Raw genomic sequence first — 19,068 nt, 5'->3', positions numbered from 1 at the left:
TGTTTCAGTATTTTTTGTGTAAATAAATTTGAATATGGAAAAGCTGTATGTGAATATTTTTGATTAAATCAATTCTGGAAGAATTCTGATGTACAGGTAAGGATTTTCCACAACCTTAATTCAGAAAGCATAATTTATTTTATTATCAGGAACAATGTTATATTTCATGTTCTTCAACATGTTTAGGAAAAATATGTAGAGATCTTTTTAAAAGATATATCCAGTGGAGGTTGTTAACTAACCCTATGATTGACACCTACAAGACTAACTAAAAATCACCTCAGACAATAAATATTTCTCAATACGTCATGTTTAGCTTCTTTGAAGCTTATTTCTATAGAAGTAAAAATTATTTTCTGTTTATAATTTAATACCATGAGAAAACTTGTGTATTTAGTGCCCCATTCTCTAAAAAAAAAATTTATGTATTAAATGTGCTTTCTATTTTAACTGAGAACTTCGCATAGTATGCATACATTTCAAGGGAAATAATGGTGCTGGATATGCATAGCTGGTTTTGATTGCCTCTGACATATAATGAATAATGGTCAGTTGTTGCTTTGATAAATTGCTCGTATTTTTAAATAGTTCCCAAAGATCTAGACTATTAAAAAACAAATTAGAAAATTTGCAATGGAATATTTTAGGCCCTACATAATCAGTGTTGTTTCTTGCTGTTCTTTGGTTTGTAATCTTCCATATGAAAAACTGTTGTATAAGCAACATTTTAATATTCAGTAATATGCTGTTATTTCCAGCTATTATATTTACTCGATAGGAAAATGACCCGCCCCCAAAAAGAGATGGTTATACATAAAAGTAGATTACCCTGAATTTAAAATGAAAATGCCTAAAAAAAACTAGCAATATAAATGGTTTTTTTTATTGTGTGTGTAAAGTGCCATCAAGTCGCAGCCAGCTTATAGTGAGCCCCTAGTGGGGTTTTCAAGGCAAGTAATTAATCAGGTGGTTTGCCTTTGCCTTCCTTGGAGGTCTCCCTTCCAAGTACCATCCCTGCTTAGCTTCCAAGATCTGACAAGATAAGGCTATACGGGGCCACCTTCCCTCAATTGGGTTTTTTATTACATAGTAATTAATATAAATAAATAATGTAGATTACAGGAAAAAAATAATTATTTTCACTTTTTGAACCTTTTTGCACTGTAACTGTTCACAAGCAGTATTGGATCTACTAGACAAAGGCTCAAATAATTTTACCAACTTGCAGTGCAATCCTAAACAGAATTACACCCTTCTAAATCCATTGAAATCAATGAGTTTAGAAGGGTGTAACTCTCCCTAGGAATGCACTGTTAAACTACCCCCCCTACCAATTCACAATGCTTTTATAGGCTAAGAAGTCACACTTTTCCAATCGAAGGTGTTATATGAGAGCCAGCATGGTATTGTGGTTCAAGTGTTGAACTAGGATCTGGGAGACCCAGGCTCAAATTCCCACTTGTGCCATGGAACTTACTGGGTGATCTTGGGCCAATCACATACCTTCAGCCGAACCTACCTCAAAGGCTTGTTGTGAGGATGAAATGGTGGAGAGGAGAGTGATATAAGCTGTGTTGAGTCCCCGTTGGGGATAAATGCAGGATATAAATAAAGTAAATATACATAAAATATCAGCAGTCCATCATTGCTATTGAAAATTAACCACTTGCCCTACTTTCCCTGTCTAAAATGTCCACAAATTTATAACAGCTATAGCTAATGTTCTGCTAAATTACTGTAAAACCCTCAAGATTTTGAGTTTTTCTCTTGGGGCGGGGAGGGGAACCCAGCAATTCCACTAAACTTCTCCTCTCTCCCTTTGAAATGTAGTATTTCCCAGATACTGCCACTCCTTTCTGCTGGTGAATGAGGTGGCACACTTTCCCCCACTCTACCTGTGAACACAGTGAATCCTTTCTCACAATCATCAGATTTATATATCTGAGTAGAAGTTGATACCCCATTTTTAGAAAGCCAAAAAGGTTATTAAAATGTTGTCTTACTTTTGTGTAAACATGGTATTACAAATAAAAATAATGGATTCTTTAGTTCATTCTCAATTTTTTATCCCACCCTCCCTCCAAGTTCAAGGCTTTGTGCATGCCCCCCCCCTCCAGTTATCCTCACAAAAACCCTGACAAGGTAGGCTAGCCTAAGAGATAGTGCTTGGCCCAAGGCCACCAAATGTTAACTGGAATCTGGTCAGAGTAAAACAGCCACACAGGGCAGGAAGGAACAGCCAGGCAAGAGGCTGGGGATCAAGTGTAATGTAGCAAACAACAGGTCCAGGGGGCCAAAGGCAGGAGATCAAATCTGCCACAGAAGAGGGATCGCAGGGACCAGAGGCAGGAAGGTTGTAATCAGGTATGGCTCAAGTACATACCAGCAACAACAATACCAGGTAAGCAGGCACAGCAGACCTCTATCATTTGTCTACAGGCAAGTCATTAGGACTGAGGTTACATAATTCCAGCTGTGCTCTAACTGACTCCCCCTTGTTACATGCCTCTGCTGGCTGGCTCAAGATTTAATCAAATGGCTTCTTGCAAGATTGCACAGTGGCTTACGTCAGGCTTCATGGGTTAGCTTGCTCATGGCAAGGTGATGGGCCTTGGTACACAGGATTCTATGTCCAGATATGTGTCACCGTACAACCAGTTTGCTTTGTGGCAGAATTGAGATTTGTACCCATGTCTGGATTAATCTAGCCACTGTGAAACTCTGCCCTTCATATGGCGTTTGATTTGATAAGTCTCTTTCATTTATAATGGTGTCCTTCAGACCAGTTTGTGTGATAGATTCAGTTGATTTTCTGTAGCATTAATGGAAAATAGATTAATTCTCCCCTCCCCATTACAATTAGTTTTCATTTTGGGGATTGAACAACTCATTCCAAAAAAATTAATTTTTCCTCTGAATAACTTATATGTATTTTTCTACTCAAATCCAGTTCTGTATATTTACTTATGCACAGAAATGTTTACGCATGTAACACTCTATGTAGGCTTAATTCAATCTATTGAAAGTTTGGGTGCTATTGAAATCAACTACTTGTCCTGTTCTCCTACATCTAAGATTCTTTGGCTTGGAGCCAATGCATTTCTGATGGTCACTTAAAATATAGATGGCATAAACTCAACACATGACATAACTGTAACACAGAAGATTTTTTAAAGAAAAACGGCTGTATTTAAATTAACCTACATAATTTCTTGCTCTGGAATGGTTTTTCCATCTCACCGTATTTCATTGTTATTGAAATATGTTTTTGCCTTTATTTTTAAGACCTTTAACTGCTGTTTGCCTAGAATCTTCTTTTAACTTCTTTTGATGTAATTCATTTTATGAACCACAAAGCTGCAAAACATTGCACTTTTGTGAACTTTTGGAATGGACATGGTATAAATGTGTCATGGGAACATACAAAATGTTAAATTCTTTAACGATCAAAATATACTTATTTTGTGCAGGACATTGTTCGTCAAAAACAAAGAGCAAACACCAGACTTATCCATAATGAAAGTGTGATTCTATGTTAATATTTGTTGATATCCTCAGGCAACTGCATTTTAATTATTTCCTAAGTACTCCTGCAAGTTTAATGTGTTAACATTCATATGCCCAGCTAAAATTCTTGCTAATTTGTAAAGCCTGGTCACATATTTAAAGCTCTCAGATCCACTACTAGCATTCAGATTTTATCAGTTTTATTTAAATTTGTAACTTGCCCTTTCCTATAGTAACAATATTTATACATGCAAACAGAGATTAGAGAGATCATTATTTAACAACAAAGCTCATAAAATAAATGGAGCTGCTGACCAAATAGTATATTAGTATTGTTTTTCTCTTTTTACCCTCTTCAGTATGGGTTTTTGTTCAGTCATGCTAGTGGTTTATGCCCAGTAAGTTCCTTCAGGATTTTTTTCCTAGCAGTGATGTAGGCAAAATAATTCTTTCTCATAATTACATATGGAAGAAAGGAATGCTATGGAACACTTGCTCAACTAGTTGTTTCAGCTTCAACATTGAAGAACCTGCTTCTGCTGTCTCTCCAGACCCAACTTCTGGTACCTTGCACATTGGTTTGTTGTACATCCATGCCTTGATCTATTCCTTCCCAGTCTGCATGCTCAGTGTCATGCTTTGCTTCATGTCATCTCAGTAAATTCCATAGTTTTTCCAACTTACACTTCATCTGCCATTGGGCGATGGTAAGGAAAAATCCATCCCTATCTTGGAGCTGCACCGTTGTGCACATTATTTGCCATAAGCAGGTACAATATCATAGGCACTAAATCAAGGAACTGAACCCAATGCTATCAACATGTTCATTATTGAAAATGTTTTTAATGATGCTGTCTTCCTCTGAACACTCATTACATGCTCTGGGCCTCATATGGTGAAAAAAGAAACTGCCTTTAAAAAGAGTATGAAAAATATCTATGAAGTTATATGGAAGAGGTTAGTGAACAAAAAATTTATCAAGAAGAGTAACGCCCCAAAAACATATGCTGAAATAAAAATTTTCTTTGTCTTTAAAGTGCCACAAGATTTTCTTATTTTGCTGCCACAAACACAGCTACTGCTCTGAAAGTGTATGATCCCTATTAAATCTTTGATGCCTTAGTATGATTGTACTGTTTTGACAAAAATATGATAAATATGTATCCACAGAGTTCTAAATATTCACCTTTACAGAGACAACAAGTAATAATTGGTTCAAATTCTCAGCAGCATAGTTTATTTCCACATACCCATATAACAACTCATACCAAGATTTCTTATGTATAGTCTCAACTGTTGTCGTGAATGCAAGGTGCTTCCTATTACATTGTCTATAGCCCTAAAATTGTATTTCAAATTCTAGTAGGCAGTAGCCACAATTGTGAGGAATAAACAGATCTCTGTCTGCCTTCAGGAACCAATTTGACTCTTGATATTTCCTCAAAGGATACTCATCTAGACAATTCAATCACCACCAATTGCCTTCTTGTGCTTTCCCCAAGCAAGCCCTAGTCAGTGAGATAATGTCACTGATGCCTACACTATCTTCCATAAAGACAAAATAGACCCTCAGCTACACAAGACTTTCTTCAATTTCCTAAATATGCAAAGAAGAGTGCATCATTTACCACTGCATGCAGCTCCTTAACAGACCAAGCCTAACACTTTTAGCAAAGCCATCATGTGATAGATTTTGTTGTGTATTGCAGACCCTGGCAATCAAGTCTTCATCACATTCCCTAGCAGCATGCCGTATTCAATTATTATGGCCCTGCTACCCTTTGTTAAAATGACTCATTTGTACAACAAAAATGCAGTCTTTGGAGCACACCCTCACTACCTACTTGCTGTCAACACCAACGCACATGGAAGAACAGATCATAATTTTTGTTTTAGTATGGGCTCCTCTACTGACCTCTACAGGTGAAATTCTGCTTCACATTCACTTATTAGTATAATTATTGGTCAAGACTGCTAGTAGAACAAGTTCTGATTGTATATTTGTTAATGTAGTTCTTCCAGAGTAGCCCCATTTCCCCCTCTTTTCCCTTGATCAGAGTTTTTTGCCTACTAGAGGTTTTAAAGGAACAGAGGAAACCGAATTCCAACAGTGTCCTGACATAAGTCGGGGGATTTTTGCTGTAATGAGCACTGCTAGGACAAGGTATCAGCTTCTTAATGCAGACTGCATACACATCACTCATTGTGAGAACTCAGGACCAATCTGTAAGTGACCTTCCTATGTCTTTTCTTGCATCTGCATCTAGGTAATGCCTGTTCCTCTTATCCAACCAATGATCATATGTTTCCACATGGACAGGGCCAAAGCAAGGGGAGGATAATGCTTATGCTTTACTGGGGTTGAAGCCCAGATTATAACTAGGGGTATGCACCAGTTTTTTGGGGGGGGCGGTATTTATCAAACCTGAAATTTTTTGGGAAACCCGGATTTTTCGGTAGTTTTGGATTACTAAATCCGAACCCCCAAAAATACCAAAAAAAACCAGGATCTTTCCGATCCGTGCTGTCCCCCTTCTCCAGAGTCCAGAGAAGGCAGGTGGCATGGATTTGAAATAAAGAAAAAGAACCCCGAAAAATACAAACAATGTAAACTTCTATCAGTTTTCAACATGGAAATTACTTCCTTGGACACGAACTTAACAGCAGGTGGTCTGAAGGTAAACTTGATTTCAATAGCTGAGGTAGCAGAAGTTGGTAGCAAAGAGCTAGATAAAAAGGATTTGCAATTACCTCACCCCCAGCAAACCTCTACTTTTCCTATAGAAGCCAGTGTAATAACAATCAATGTTAAACCTGAACTAAAAAAATGCAGCTAACACTCATGTTGATATCCCTTTAATTGAGCTACATAAACCTATTAAAGCCTCAGATTTTTTGCCAGGAAATTTAGCACAGGAAGATACTTCTGACCAAAAACTGCAGAGCCTTTTTAAACTGCAGAACCCTATTAAATAAAATTGTTGTGTGTTCAGTAGTCAGCATGAAGCTCATTGGAATTGAAACACTCCAATGACTAAATGATAGGGACAGTACAAATATTCATATAATTTCATGCAATATTGCTGGATGATATTCAAAGATGAGAATAAGGCTGACATAATTCTTTTGCAAGAAGTATGCACCAAGGCCAGACACAATGGGTGAAAACGCATGGTCGCTTTATCCTCCTTTAATCCCTGTTTTAGCCAGGATCGAACGCACATTAGGTGAAACGCATGCGTTCGATCCTGGCTGAATCCTGGTTGAAACAGGGATTAAAGGAGGATAAAGTGACCATGCGTTTTCGCCCAATGTGCTTCAGTTCTGCACATAGATATACGATATGTAGCTACTTTTATCTCTGACTCTGGTTAATCTATAAAAATATGAATGAGTAGATATAATGGTTTGAATCTAACCAGCTTTTCAGCTGGTGAAAAACAAAAGAGGGATCTGCTGTGACCACCAAAAAGGCTGTACTGGGGATCATGGGACTTGCATGGACAAAAAACGTGAGGTTGGATGGGGGCTTTAGTAAATTGGAGAATTAGGCGTGATTGTGTTAAAAAGGTTAACTAGATGGAACTCAGTAGCTCCACATGTTAAATGTATTTCCCCCTTGTCACACTTTCTTTCACTTAAAATGCAGGCAGAGTAGCAGGTCTTAATTTCATTGGTCCCTGTTTTGTATATATAATATACAGGTAGTTGTTTTAAAGATAACAATAGCAAGTTAAATTAGGACTGGAAAAAAATATACTCAACGTCTTTGCAATAGCAAATGTGACACCATTTTTTTTAAAAAAAAAGAGGTCCAGAGGGGAACCAGGAAATTGCAGGCCAGTTAGCTTAACATCTATCCCAGAAAATTAGTACAAACTAATAGAATAGTAAAGGATAGAATTATTAGGCAACAAATCCTGCTGAGGGAAAATCAGCATGGCTTCTGCAAAGGAAAGTCCTGCCTCACGAACCTTTTGGAGTTCTTTAAGAAAGTGAACAAGCATGTAGATAATGGCCACCCAGGAGACATTATACACATGGGCTTCCAAAAGGCAATTCACTAGGTACCTCACCGAAGACTCATGAGTAAGCTTAGCGGTCATGGGATAAGAGGATGGGTTCTCTTGTGAATTAAAAATTGGTTAAATGACAGGAAGCACAGAGAAGGAATAAATGGACAGTTCTCACAATGGAGGAAAGTAAGCTGTAAGGTCCCACAAGGATTGGTTTAATTTGTATGTAAATGATCTGGAAATAGGGGTGAGCAGGGTACTAACCAAGTTTGCAAATAACACAACTTTATTCAGGATGATGAAAACCAAGGCTGACTATGAAGAGCTCCAGGAGGATCTCCACAAATTAGGTGAGTGGGCAACAATGTGGTAAATGAATTTAAATGTAGGTCAGTAAGGTGATGCATATTAGAATGAAAAAATCCCAATTTCAAGAATACGCTAATGGAGTCTGAACTTGCTGAGGCTCAGACCTTAGTTTCTTAGTGGATAACTCAATGAAAGTGTCAACCAAGTGTGCTGCAGTAGTGAAAAAGGCAGCACCACACAACTTGTCCATGGTTTTCCCAGGTAGATGCTGCCATAGGGAGGGAAGGAGGAAAAGCTGAAGATGGGAAGGCAGGTGAAGGTAGGTTGGCTGGGGGGTGGGAAGGAGAGAAGGAAAGGGGAGAGGCTGTGGGGGAGTTTAATAAAGGGAAAGACAAAATAGTAGGGGACCCTCCACTTGTCGTTTTTAATGTAGTTACAGTAGAGTTGCATGCTTTATCTTGATAAATTAAGACACAATGTATTTCTAGCCTGGTTGAAGAATTTCTAGCCTGGGGTGAAGTAAAGCGATACCATCACTTTGTGATTTGGACACTATACTTCTTGGGCTGCATCAACAGAAGTATAGTGTCCAGATCACGCAAAGTGATGGTATCGCTTTACTCTGCTCTGGTTAGACCTCAACTAGTGTACTGTGTTCAGTTTTGAGCACCACAATTTAAGAAAGATGTAGACAAGCTGGAACGTGTCCAGAGAAGGGCAACAAAGATGGTGAAGGGTCTGGAAACCAAGTCCTATGAGGAAAGGTTGAAAGAGCTTGGTATGTTTAGCCTGAAGAGGAGAAGACTGAGAGGGGATATGATAACCATGTTCAAGTACTTGAAGGGCTGTCATATAGAGGAGGGTGCCGAGTTGTTTTCTGTTGCTCAAGAAGGTCGGACCAGAACCAACGGGTTGAAATTAAATCAAAAGAGTTTCCGTCTAGACATTAGGAAGAATTTTCTAACAGTGAGAGCAGTTCCTCAGTGGAACAGGCTTCCTCGGGAAGTGGTAAGCTCTCCTTCCCTGGAGGTTTTTAAGAAGAGGTTAGATGGCCATCTGTCAGCAATGCTGATTCTGTGACCTTAGGCAGATGATGAGAGGGAGGGCATCTTGGCCATCTTCTGGTCACTGGGGGTGTGGAGGGGGAAGGTAGTTGTGAATTTCCTGCATTGTGCAGGGGGTTGGACTTGATGGCCCTGGTGGTCCCTTCCAACTCTATGATTCTAAGAAATATATTTCTAACTGTTTAAACTTCCACTCATGCTCATTCTTTTCTTGTGGTTCTGTTTTCTTTTAAATTTTCTTTTCATTCCTTATTATTATGTAGAGCTCTGCATTGTGATATCTTCTGTATTATGTAAACTACTACTTTTGTCTCTTCTATCGTTTTGCCAATTTAATTTTTCTGTCTAGGGTTCTTTACCAGCAAACTGTCTGAATAAAAATTTGTTAGTCTTTATGGTGTCACAAGACTCCTGTTTGTCTTTTCACTTCTGTGTTTCTCATTTTCTCTCCTACCTTCTGTGCTTACACTTTCCACATTCCACTAATTTTTAGTCAGAACATTTGTTTAACAATTGTATTTTATAAATGAGGAATTAAGGCACAGAATAATTAAGCAACTTGCTTAATGTTACTGAAGAAATCCATGACACACACTGTTGAATTACTTGATACTTGTAAAGAATAAAACTTTAGCATCTGAATTAACTGCTTTTTACTGTCAGCAAGCAAAACAGCTACTGGTCTGATTATCCTGTTGATCAGTTGAGTCTTCTGCAAATGTAAATCGTTTAAATTTGTTTAAAATGAACAGCCGTTATGTCCTTCCGGTATTACCATTTGTGATCCAGCCCATTTAAGTGGGAACCTTTCCTATTCTTTCCATAGGTCTAAAATGTTTCACCTAGATTCATGGCACATCATATACATACAAATATTTGGCCTTAGTAGCATGATAGTTTGTTAATATTTTTCATCAAAATTAAAGTTATAAAAATAGAGCACCTGTACAATAGTATAGAATTTTTTTTATACAGTTTTAAACCTTTTCCTAGCAATGTGAAAGCTTACTAAGCGGTAGTTTCTTCATTCCTCTACACAATGCAAGGAAAAGAACCATGCAGCTAATATAGAAAACAGAACTAAGGTGTATTTTGCCTATTGCTTAGTTATTGTTGGTATGGCATTAAAATTTTCTGGTTGGGCAGCAAAGTTATTTAATTGGGAAATAAGAACAGTGGCTCATATCCTGATTTTTTAAAAAACATGGGGTAGTTGTGTGTAATTCTTTTGGTTATCTGTGATTACCTTTGACAGGTCTGACTTCCATTTGCAGCACCCGTGTCTCTAATTGTGTGGGTAACACTTTAACGGTAGCTCATAGCACAAATTTATGTCACTTGCCAGGTTAAAAGACACAGACATTTGTCCTATCTTTTTGTTAATAATTCATTCTTCATGAACTAATCCAGACTGTCACAATATATTGTAGCATACGTACTCTTAAAAGTATGATTAATGAATATAGCATGCACACTTTTCAGTGTCAAATCTGTAGTATAATTAAAGGACTATTCAGTGAAAGAGTCATAATGTGATCCAGAAACAAGAGTCTGTGTCCTTGTTCCCTAGAAGTGTGTCAGAAAGTCAAACTGATGTCTTGCATGCACTGCTAACTGACTGTGGAAATTTTTTTAAGTTCACTTTTTTCCTTTATTCTTCTGTCTTTTTTACCCATCTTCCCCCATTGTAGCAAATTAGACGCCCGGATGAAAGCAAAGGAGTTGCTAGTAGAGTTGGATCCCTCAAAGTAAATATGTTTCTAACTTTTATTTTGCAAGTTTTCTTCTATAGCCTACACTTTTCATTTGGAGGGAGGGGGGAGGGAAGACAGAGGGTGGGGCTTTTACATTTCTCACCATTTCATTGTTTTTATTTCAGTTTTTTTATCACTGTTGGATCACATTTTGTTTGTTTCTGTGCTACACAAGAGCCACCATAAAGCAACTAGCTGAAGGCAAGTTGCCAAGAAACTAGCTCTGAATGTTACCATTTTTAAATAGTCACAGCTTTATTAATGTGCCTGTAATTCGGAAGTAGTAAACACTAGACAGCAGTGACTGCACGTTATAGCCATGCAGCGTAGGGAAGAGGTCTAGGGCATAACTCACCACCCTCTTAAACCAATTTAGATCTACTAAATATTTCTTCATTTCATTTACTTAAATTGCTTAATTTGCTTTAAAAACAAATACTCTGGTTTAAGTGGTTTGTGGGTGACACAGTGTTCCAACTTGCTGCTTTCTTATTTCAAGGATAATTAAATTGTGAGTTTTTTTGTTAGTTTTCATAGTTCATTCTTCAAAAATGATCAGTATATAAATGAATTAACTACATTTATTTAGTATACACAGTTGGAAAATAGATGAAATGAGTGGTAGAGGTTCTTGTAAGAGCACTATTCATATTAAATATTAGTCCCCTTACCTCCTTGTTAATTTAAAGAACTGCTCATATGTCTATTGTCATAACAGAATTCCTGCAGTTTTCTAAACTAATGACCATCTATAGTATCTCATAGCATAAGAGAAGACTTTAATCTATCCCCGTTCCTACATCTGTTGTCAGATGTCAGGCATTTGCTAGGCATATCTGAAAAACCTAAATTTATCAAAAAGATGAAAGCACATAGTACAGCTACCCCCAGTTAATACTTAGCAGCAGTAGTGGTCTCTTTTTAATCTTTGCACTATTTCACTTCAGTTCTTTTATGTACCACATGAGACACCAATTTTGATTTCTTCTGCACTCTCCCTGCCAATCCTGCCTTCTCAATTAAAAAAATAATAATTTATTTTGTTTTTTGTACGTGTGCGTGTATTTCAGCTTTATTACAGGACAAGCCATCCTCTTTTCTCTTAACTTCTCTCTAAGCTGCTCTGTGTGAAGATATTGTTGCACTGAGCATAAACTGGGGGAAGGAAAAAGTTAATTATGCTCATATTTAATATTCAAACCCATACAACTGATTTCATAATAAAAAAGAAGAAAGTTGCACCTGTTTTTAAGCCAATGATACGTAAAGACATCTACAGCATTCCTCACTGTTCTTCTGTGAGGCTTAATTTATTTTTCCTTTGCTTTGTTCAAAGAAGTTATAGTTGTCATGTAGCTAAGGAAAATACTGTATGCATTCATAGACACAGTTGTTTCAATATACATTATAACAATTTCACTACACTTTCCAGAAAATTTAACTCCAGCTATTGAATATATTTGTACCTATAATTACTTTAAAATGTGTTCTTTACCACATAAATGTGTTATATTTTTAATAAATGCAGCATTTTGAACTATAAAGTCAGTCCACTCAATGTAACAAAGTATGTTTTAAATCTGATTGTAATTTAAAAGAATTATTTTCAAAAATATTGATACTTTGGACAGACCTCTTATTTCTGTCTACTAAATATTAGATTTTTTTGCTATCAATATCTATTTAAGCATCAGACTGAAATATGAGCATTCCGAAATTCCATGAAGACCTTATCTTTTTTTTCTGTTTTTATAATACCCACAGAAACTTTCTAGACTATGTTCAGCACTCCGCTTCTTACAAATAATATTTGAAAATTAGGAAGGTTGGTTAAGGCAAATTATTATTAAACTATATTTACTCATGTTTACATGCCAAAATAATTGCTAATTTACTCGAATAGGTGGTTTTACTTTTCAGAATACATTTATTTGTGTTGTAAGAAAAATGTTGGATGTGTGGCAAAGGCAGTGAGAAATGTGTTACACTTTGAGCTTAATTTTTTTAAAAGGAAATAGAGAACATGAAAGAGAACAGGTTGCTTTTTCAATTCATTTTCTGATGTTTACATGTAGCTCCATCGAAAGCTGGAGGAGCTCAGAGATCACCTAGACGGAAATGTCAAAGGATGCTCTCTCCGAGTAAATGTACGATTTCACTCGGTGATTTATTTTTTTAAAAAACTTCTGCTGGCTGGTAACACCAAATCTGATTGGTTTGTCCTCTCATCCCCATCTTTTTTTCTTTCTCTCTTTTCCCCTCTTATGTTTCGCTTTCTAGCTGGGGTTTCAATCTAATAAACATGAAAAATTATCAGAATTTCACAGGTTTTATTTTAAAATATTTTCCTGCGTTAGTATAGACTAAATTTTGGCAGTAGGTTCTCACTTGACCTAAAAATCCTTTCCAAAATCAGTACTACAATAGAAATCATTTCTTAATTGATACATGTTAAACTAATGGCTAGAGGATTTATTCTAAAGACACGCTCTGTCATATCAAGTGTCCCTAGTTAGATTTGTTTCATATTTATCTTTGCCTTTTTTACCTCTCTCCTTCTCTTAGATTCTGTGTTTATATAATTCCTAGCATTGCACTAATGTTGTATATTTACAACATAGAAATGTACATATAAGCCACTCCTGATGGCCAAACTACATGTTAGATGCTGTTTCCCCATTATTATTATTGTTGTTGTTGTTGACTGAAAAGCAGCCTCCCTCTATCCCTTTCTTTGTGTGTGGGAAAGGCGCTTGGGGCATAAGATTTGGAATGGACAAATGACCAAAGTGGAGATTTAAACAGCTCCTCCTGCCTGTTCCTCTTCCACTCTCAAAGGCAACCTCCAAAGTCACTATTTAGTAATGATAATTTTAAAACAACTATTAAGGGAAACAACTCATAACTACCTGTAATACATATTGTGGCCATTAGTCTAAAAATAAAATAGATTAGATGAAATTGCAGCTTCCAGGGACTGCAGTTCTAGATGGAGCTAAAGGATTAATATCTCTCATTTTTGTTATTTTCCCAATTTGAAATAGCACTCCAGAACTTCTATTTTCCCTGCTAAAGCAATCCATATGTTTTGCCCAACAACAAATAGCATCTCTGAGAACATTTGGCAAAACAATACAGATGGGTTGAACTCCCCTCACCCAGTGCTATAGCCTCAGTCCAAACCAGGGGATCCTGAAGTTGCTCTTTTAGCAATAAAACTTGCTGTGTAGATACATTCATGGGTTTTTAATTTATTTGTTCATGGGCAGTCCATTCCTAAAGGGGTGAATGCCCATAGGAGCCAGTGTGATCCCTACTCTGGCATTTGTGCCACTTGTGCCATGCAAACTGGCACGGATGCCAGCATAGGGCAACTTACGCTGGCCCCCCTGGACCGTGGCTGTAGTGTGGCTCTCGGACGCCACTGTAGCCTCTCACTGACATTTCCCTGGCGTGTCTCCCTGCACTAGTATCCTGGGGGCGTTCCGGAGTCGTGCCCAGAGTTGGAGCTGCCTTTAGGCAGGTTCCTAACCCCTTTCAGGCTTAATATGTATCATTTTGCAGGCAGCAAGATATGCCTGCAAAATTCATGGCGCAGCCCTGTGGAACTCTATGGGGAGTTTCACGGGGCTTTAAAAAAATCTTTTATTTACCTTTTTTTACTTGTTGCACTGGCAGCAAACTGCTCTGGAGGCAGCACAGCTCCATTGCCTCTGGCTGCCACGGAAGCACCCCCCCCCCACTCAGGATTGCACAGTTATTTAGTTATATCCTGCCTTTCTCCCCAATGGGAACCCCTAGTGGTTCACATCATTCTCCTCACCTCTGTTTTATCCTCACAACAACCCTATGAGATAAGTTAGGCTGAGAATATGTGACTGGCCCCAGGTCATCCAGCAAGCTTTCATGGCATAGTGGGCTTTTGGACCTGGGTTTCGCCAGATCCTTGTCCAACACTTTAACCACTACACCATGCTGGATCTTCCAGTATCTCATTTAGTTCAGAGGAACTGTCAGAGAAAAATGTCAGAGAAGAAATGTTACTATATGTTGCTGCTTACACATAACCATCATAGATGCTCCTTAGCTATTCCCTAAATCCTTAGCAGTACCCATGTCTGCTGCACATTGTTTATTAGCCTTGTGGGTTTGAATCACAGAGGATCAAATAGAGTTAATAAATCATTATATTTGACATTCAGACTTGAATTAAAATGGTACATACAGAAACCTCAGCCTTTGGATTATTCAAACCTTGGAAAACTGTACAAAATTAAGATTTGGATCAAACCTATTGGCTATTTGTGTGACTAGTCACTGAATTTGTAAATTGTGAATACAGAAGTCCTACCCAGGGTCTCATATAAGAAAATTGTGCTGCTTCATTGTTCCCCAAAGAGTATGCGAAATAGCAAGTCAAACAGAGGCTATAGAGGGCCATTTAAACCATGGATGCTTACTAGATGGCACATATAACCTCTTTAATCTAGCCACTCAGTGAGGAGCATGTTACCATTATCTTGCTTTAGGGCACAAGTGTTGGGATGCAACGATGTGTAAAATTCCCTTTGTCACATGGATTCTGTGGATGATATGTGTTTACATGTTCATTTAGTAAGAGGCCCTGGGGTAAATGGCTGACTGTAGCCATACTAAGAAAGTTATTTGAATCCCCTGAGCCCACTCAGTTAGCTTAATATGGTCAGATGGTGACCAAATTCTTCACAAAATTAAAGTCGTATTTCTTTCTCAGAAACAATGAGTCAAAAAGAAAATACAGATAGACTGGCAGCATCCATCAGTTTATCTAATTAACAAGAAATCTTTGGCATAATTTCTTCACCAAATGTTCCTAAGTATTCTCTATTGCTCTGCACAACTTGACAGGGATGTGTGTATGCTTTTTCACCCATTTTGAATTCATTCCTTCTTTGAAGAAAGTGGGTGGTAAATTTTTACTTCCATATTCCCAAATACATTTTCTCAATAATAATGAACACACAAAAAATGTGACTACTGATCTAGAGTTCATGGACATCTTGTTCTGATCCAAGATATTTCAATAAACTTGTCTTAGATATCACAATACAAAAGAAGTTTTATGGTTATGTTAACCGTTACTCATTTTAAAGAGACAGTTGGATATTAAGACATTTAAACGTGTCTTTATCCACACTGCAATAGTGTTCCTGTGGGTGGTTATTTTATAGAATAAGGAGGCACCAAGGACCTATAAATATCACAAAAGAATCTGTGATGCACATGAACAATAAAGGAATAGTTTATGTCATTTTAAGTTAATTTTTCATATCTCCCATTGATTTTGGAAAAGGATTTAACTCAGGAACCCAATTTAATACAGTGGAGTAATCAAGATACATTTTAAGAGTATTGTGTTAACCTTTGGCTAATGCCTCCCTCAGCTGAATGGCAGACTAAACCCAATTGCACAATTCTGTGCCTGTTTAAGGTGGAACCTTTACATGATTTCAGAAACCGCACCTGTTACATTAATTATTGGGCCCACTGGAACGCAAAAGGAAATGATGGTTAGCTGAAAATCTGTTAATATTTTGAAGTCTTCAGTTTCAAAAACATTTACCAACTATAGGAAATAACTAAAAGGGCTGACAAATCTAATTTTTAGTATTCCAAATTGCATTAAAAGACGTTCCTCTGGATTGGGGGTTTTCTTTGATCATTGGTGTTCCTTATACACCCAGTATTGTATACATTTAAAAGGTTTGATAATAATTACAATACTTGTTTTTGCATAATTACTTGAAACAATAGAGAGCATTTCAAGTCCAGTATCTCTAATGTGGACAAAAGTGTTAATGTGGGCATTGAGAAGTTCATCTCCTAAATTTTAAAATCTCTAACTTTCTCATAGCAGATTTGAATATTTCACACAAGCCATTTTAGTCCATAGACTTAGATTGGCTGCAAAGCATCTGTTGCTGTCCAGAAAACGTGCGAGAAATTATTCAGGAAAGCATTCTCATCACTTAAAATCATGTTAAAAAACGGTATACATGTTTCCAGTGGCACTGAAAACCAAGCTGATCTTTACTTTTTAACATTCCATAAAATGTCAGAAATTTGCAGAATAGGCTTGTTCATAGTTCATGGTTGTCAGGGCTCACCTGTTGTCCCTGGGACTGTTCCGTGGTGTCCACTCCCTCTTTCTCCCTCTCTGCTCTCTCTAACCTTTTTCCCCGTCCTCCGTTAGTCCGAATAGTGATCTCCTCTTCCCAGTTTGCTTCGCCTCAGACTTCCGAGTTATAGAGACCACTTGTCTCACTTCGTCACTCGTGGCTTCTTTGGAGATTAACCACACATCCTTTGTGGTCGTCTCCTACGCCCGTCTCCTCCTCGGCCAGCAAACCTAAACTCCTCTTAACCTTTTCCCTCTAGAACCTGCCCCACCCACCAATTAACATGCTTCCCCATCTTTCCTCCCTTCAGGTGTTGTTTCATCACACCTTCCTGAACTATCTCCTCCTCCTGCTTAACCCTCTGTTTTCCTCCATCCCTTCTTGCCTGTGTTTCTTCTATCCTATTGCCTATCCTTCCTTTGTCTCGCAATCCCTTGTCTTCCACTCCATCTGATTTCCCCAGCGGTTTTCCCCTCTCTTCCTGCTCCAGCTCCGTTTCCCTTACAGCTTCCCCTTTCAGAGAGGCCAACTGGAGCTCTCTGCCCGAAGTGCCGGGTGCGGCACAATGGTCAACACATTATTTTATTGACTACTTAGTTCAGTTCCTCTTGGTAAATAGAGGACACTGAGTTCATATCAAGGATGTCTTCAGTGCTTCAGTGGAAGCTATATATTGCCAACAGGCAGCCTAAAAACTAAATATGGCCCACAACAGATAATAGGAAACTGGTGGAAAAACCTGCCACTTTTATAGGTGCTATTTGTATTGTGGGGGAGGGAGGACTTACACTGCAGAAACCCTGGCTCTGTGTCAGGAGTGGTGGGCAGTTTTTATGTTTTACTTCATTCCGTAGGAATACATTCAGGTTTACACTTAATGGAAGGAAATTAAGGAAGACAAACTGGAGACATCATTGGAGTGGGAGCTTAACTTGCCTCTGGTGACCCTACTTTCTGTAAGAGGGGGCAGATTTTACCTCACTCAACTGTGCCCCACAGTTAATTTCACCCATGCAAATCAGTATAAGTGATTAAGAACTGAGGCACCAACTGTTTGCATAGCCTCTTCACTTCATGTGCATAAACTTGCTCTGGTTTAATTTTTGGATTGACCTGCTGTTGTTCCATGTAACTCCATAACTCTAGCTTTCTGACTATTTATTTATTGATGGAGAAAGCTTAAGCTGTGAACTGTTATCTTTCATATGGATTTTTAATCAATAACAGTAAAAGGAACGTCAAGTACTTTGATTAAACAATTAATTCCCTCTTCTGAATATCTATTTGACAAAGTCCCCCACCAAAAACTGCTAAGCAAACTTCATAGTCATGGGATAAGAGGACAAGTACTCTTGTGGATTGAGAGCTGGCTGAAAAATAGGAAGCAGAGAGTAGGAATCAATGGTCAGTTCTCCCAATGGCGGGATGTGAGCAGTGGGGTGCCTCAGGGATCTGTGTTGGGACCAGTGCTTTTCAACCTGTTCATCAATGACCTGGAGTTGGGGTTAAACAGTGAAGTAGCCAAGTTTGCAGATGACACCAAATTATTTAGGGTGTTTAAAACAAAATCGGACTGTGAAGAGCTCCAAAAGGATCTCTGCGTACTGGAAGAATGGTCATTAAAATGGCAAATGAGATTCAATGTGAGCAAGTGTAAAGTGACGCATATTGGGGCAAAAAATCCCAACTTCACATATACACTGATGGGATCTGTGCTGGCAGCGACAGACCAAGAAAGGGATCTTGGGGTGGTAGTGGATAGCTCAATGAAGATGTCAACCCAGTGTGCGGCTGCTGTAAAAAAGGCAAATTCCATGCTGGCCATAATTAGACGAGGAATAGAGAATAAAACTGCTGATATCATACCGCCCTTGTACAAATCTATGGTGAGACCACTCTTGGAATACTGTGTACAGTTCTGGTCTCCACACCTAAAAAAGGATATTACAGAGCTTGAGAAGGTGCAGAAAAGAGCAACCAAAATGATTAAGGGACTAGAGCAACTGTCCTATGGGGAGCGGTTAGGACGCTTAGGGCTGTTTAGCTTGAAAAGAAGGCTGCTAAGGGGAGATTTGATAGAGGTCTGTAAAATTATGCATGGTTTGGAGGGAGTTGCCAGGGAGAAGTTTTTCTCCCTCTCCCATAATACTAGAACACGGGGTCATCTGCTAAACCTGGAGAGCGAGAGATTCAAAACAGATAAAAGGAAATATTTTTTCACACAACACATAGTTAAATTGTGGAACTCCCTGCCCCAGGA

General features: G+C 38.1%; 1 protein-coding gene across 16 annotated transcripts in view; it reads left to right on the top strand.

Annotated features, from left to right (window-relative positions):
* GPHN (gephyrin) overlaps positions 1–19,068 on the top strand; it is a 321,466-nt gene that overhangs the window by 231,184 nt on the left and 71,214 nt on the right. For 11 of the 16 annotated variants that reach the window (XM_056850804.1, XM_056850798.1, XM_056850801.1 and 8 more), the window contains one exon: positions 10,588–10,644. The exons of the other annotated variants lie outside the window; for them this stretch is intronic. In XM_056850804.1, coding sequence (XP_056706782.1) covers positions 10,588–10,644 — 57 coding nt within the window. The remainder of the gene's footprint in view (positions 1–10,587; positions 10,645–19,068) is intronic. 16 annotated transcript variants of the gene reach the window in all.

Source organism: Euleptes europaea, chromosome 6, assembly GCF_029931775.1.
Source record: "Euleptes europaea isolate rEulEur1 chromosome 6, rEulEur1.hap1, whole genome shotgun sequence".
NCBI lineage: Eukaryota > Metazoa > Chordata > Lepidosauria > Squamata > Sphaerodactylidae > Euleptes > Euleptes europaea.
Note: the sequence above shows the minus strand (reverse complement) of the source record. Positions and strands in the feature narration are given on the sequence as shown.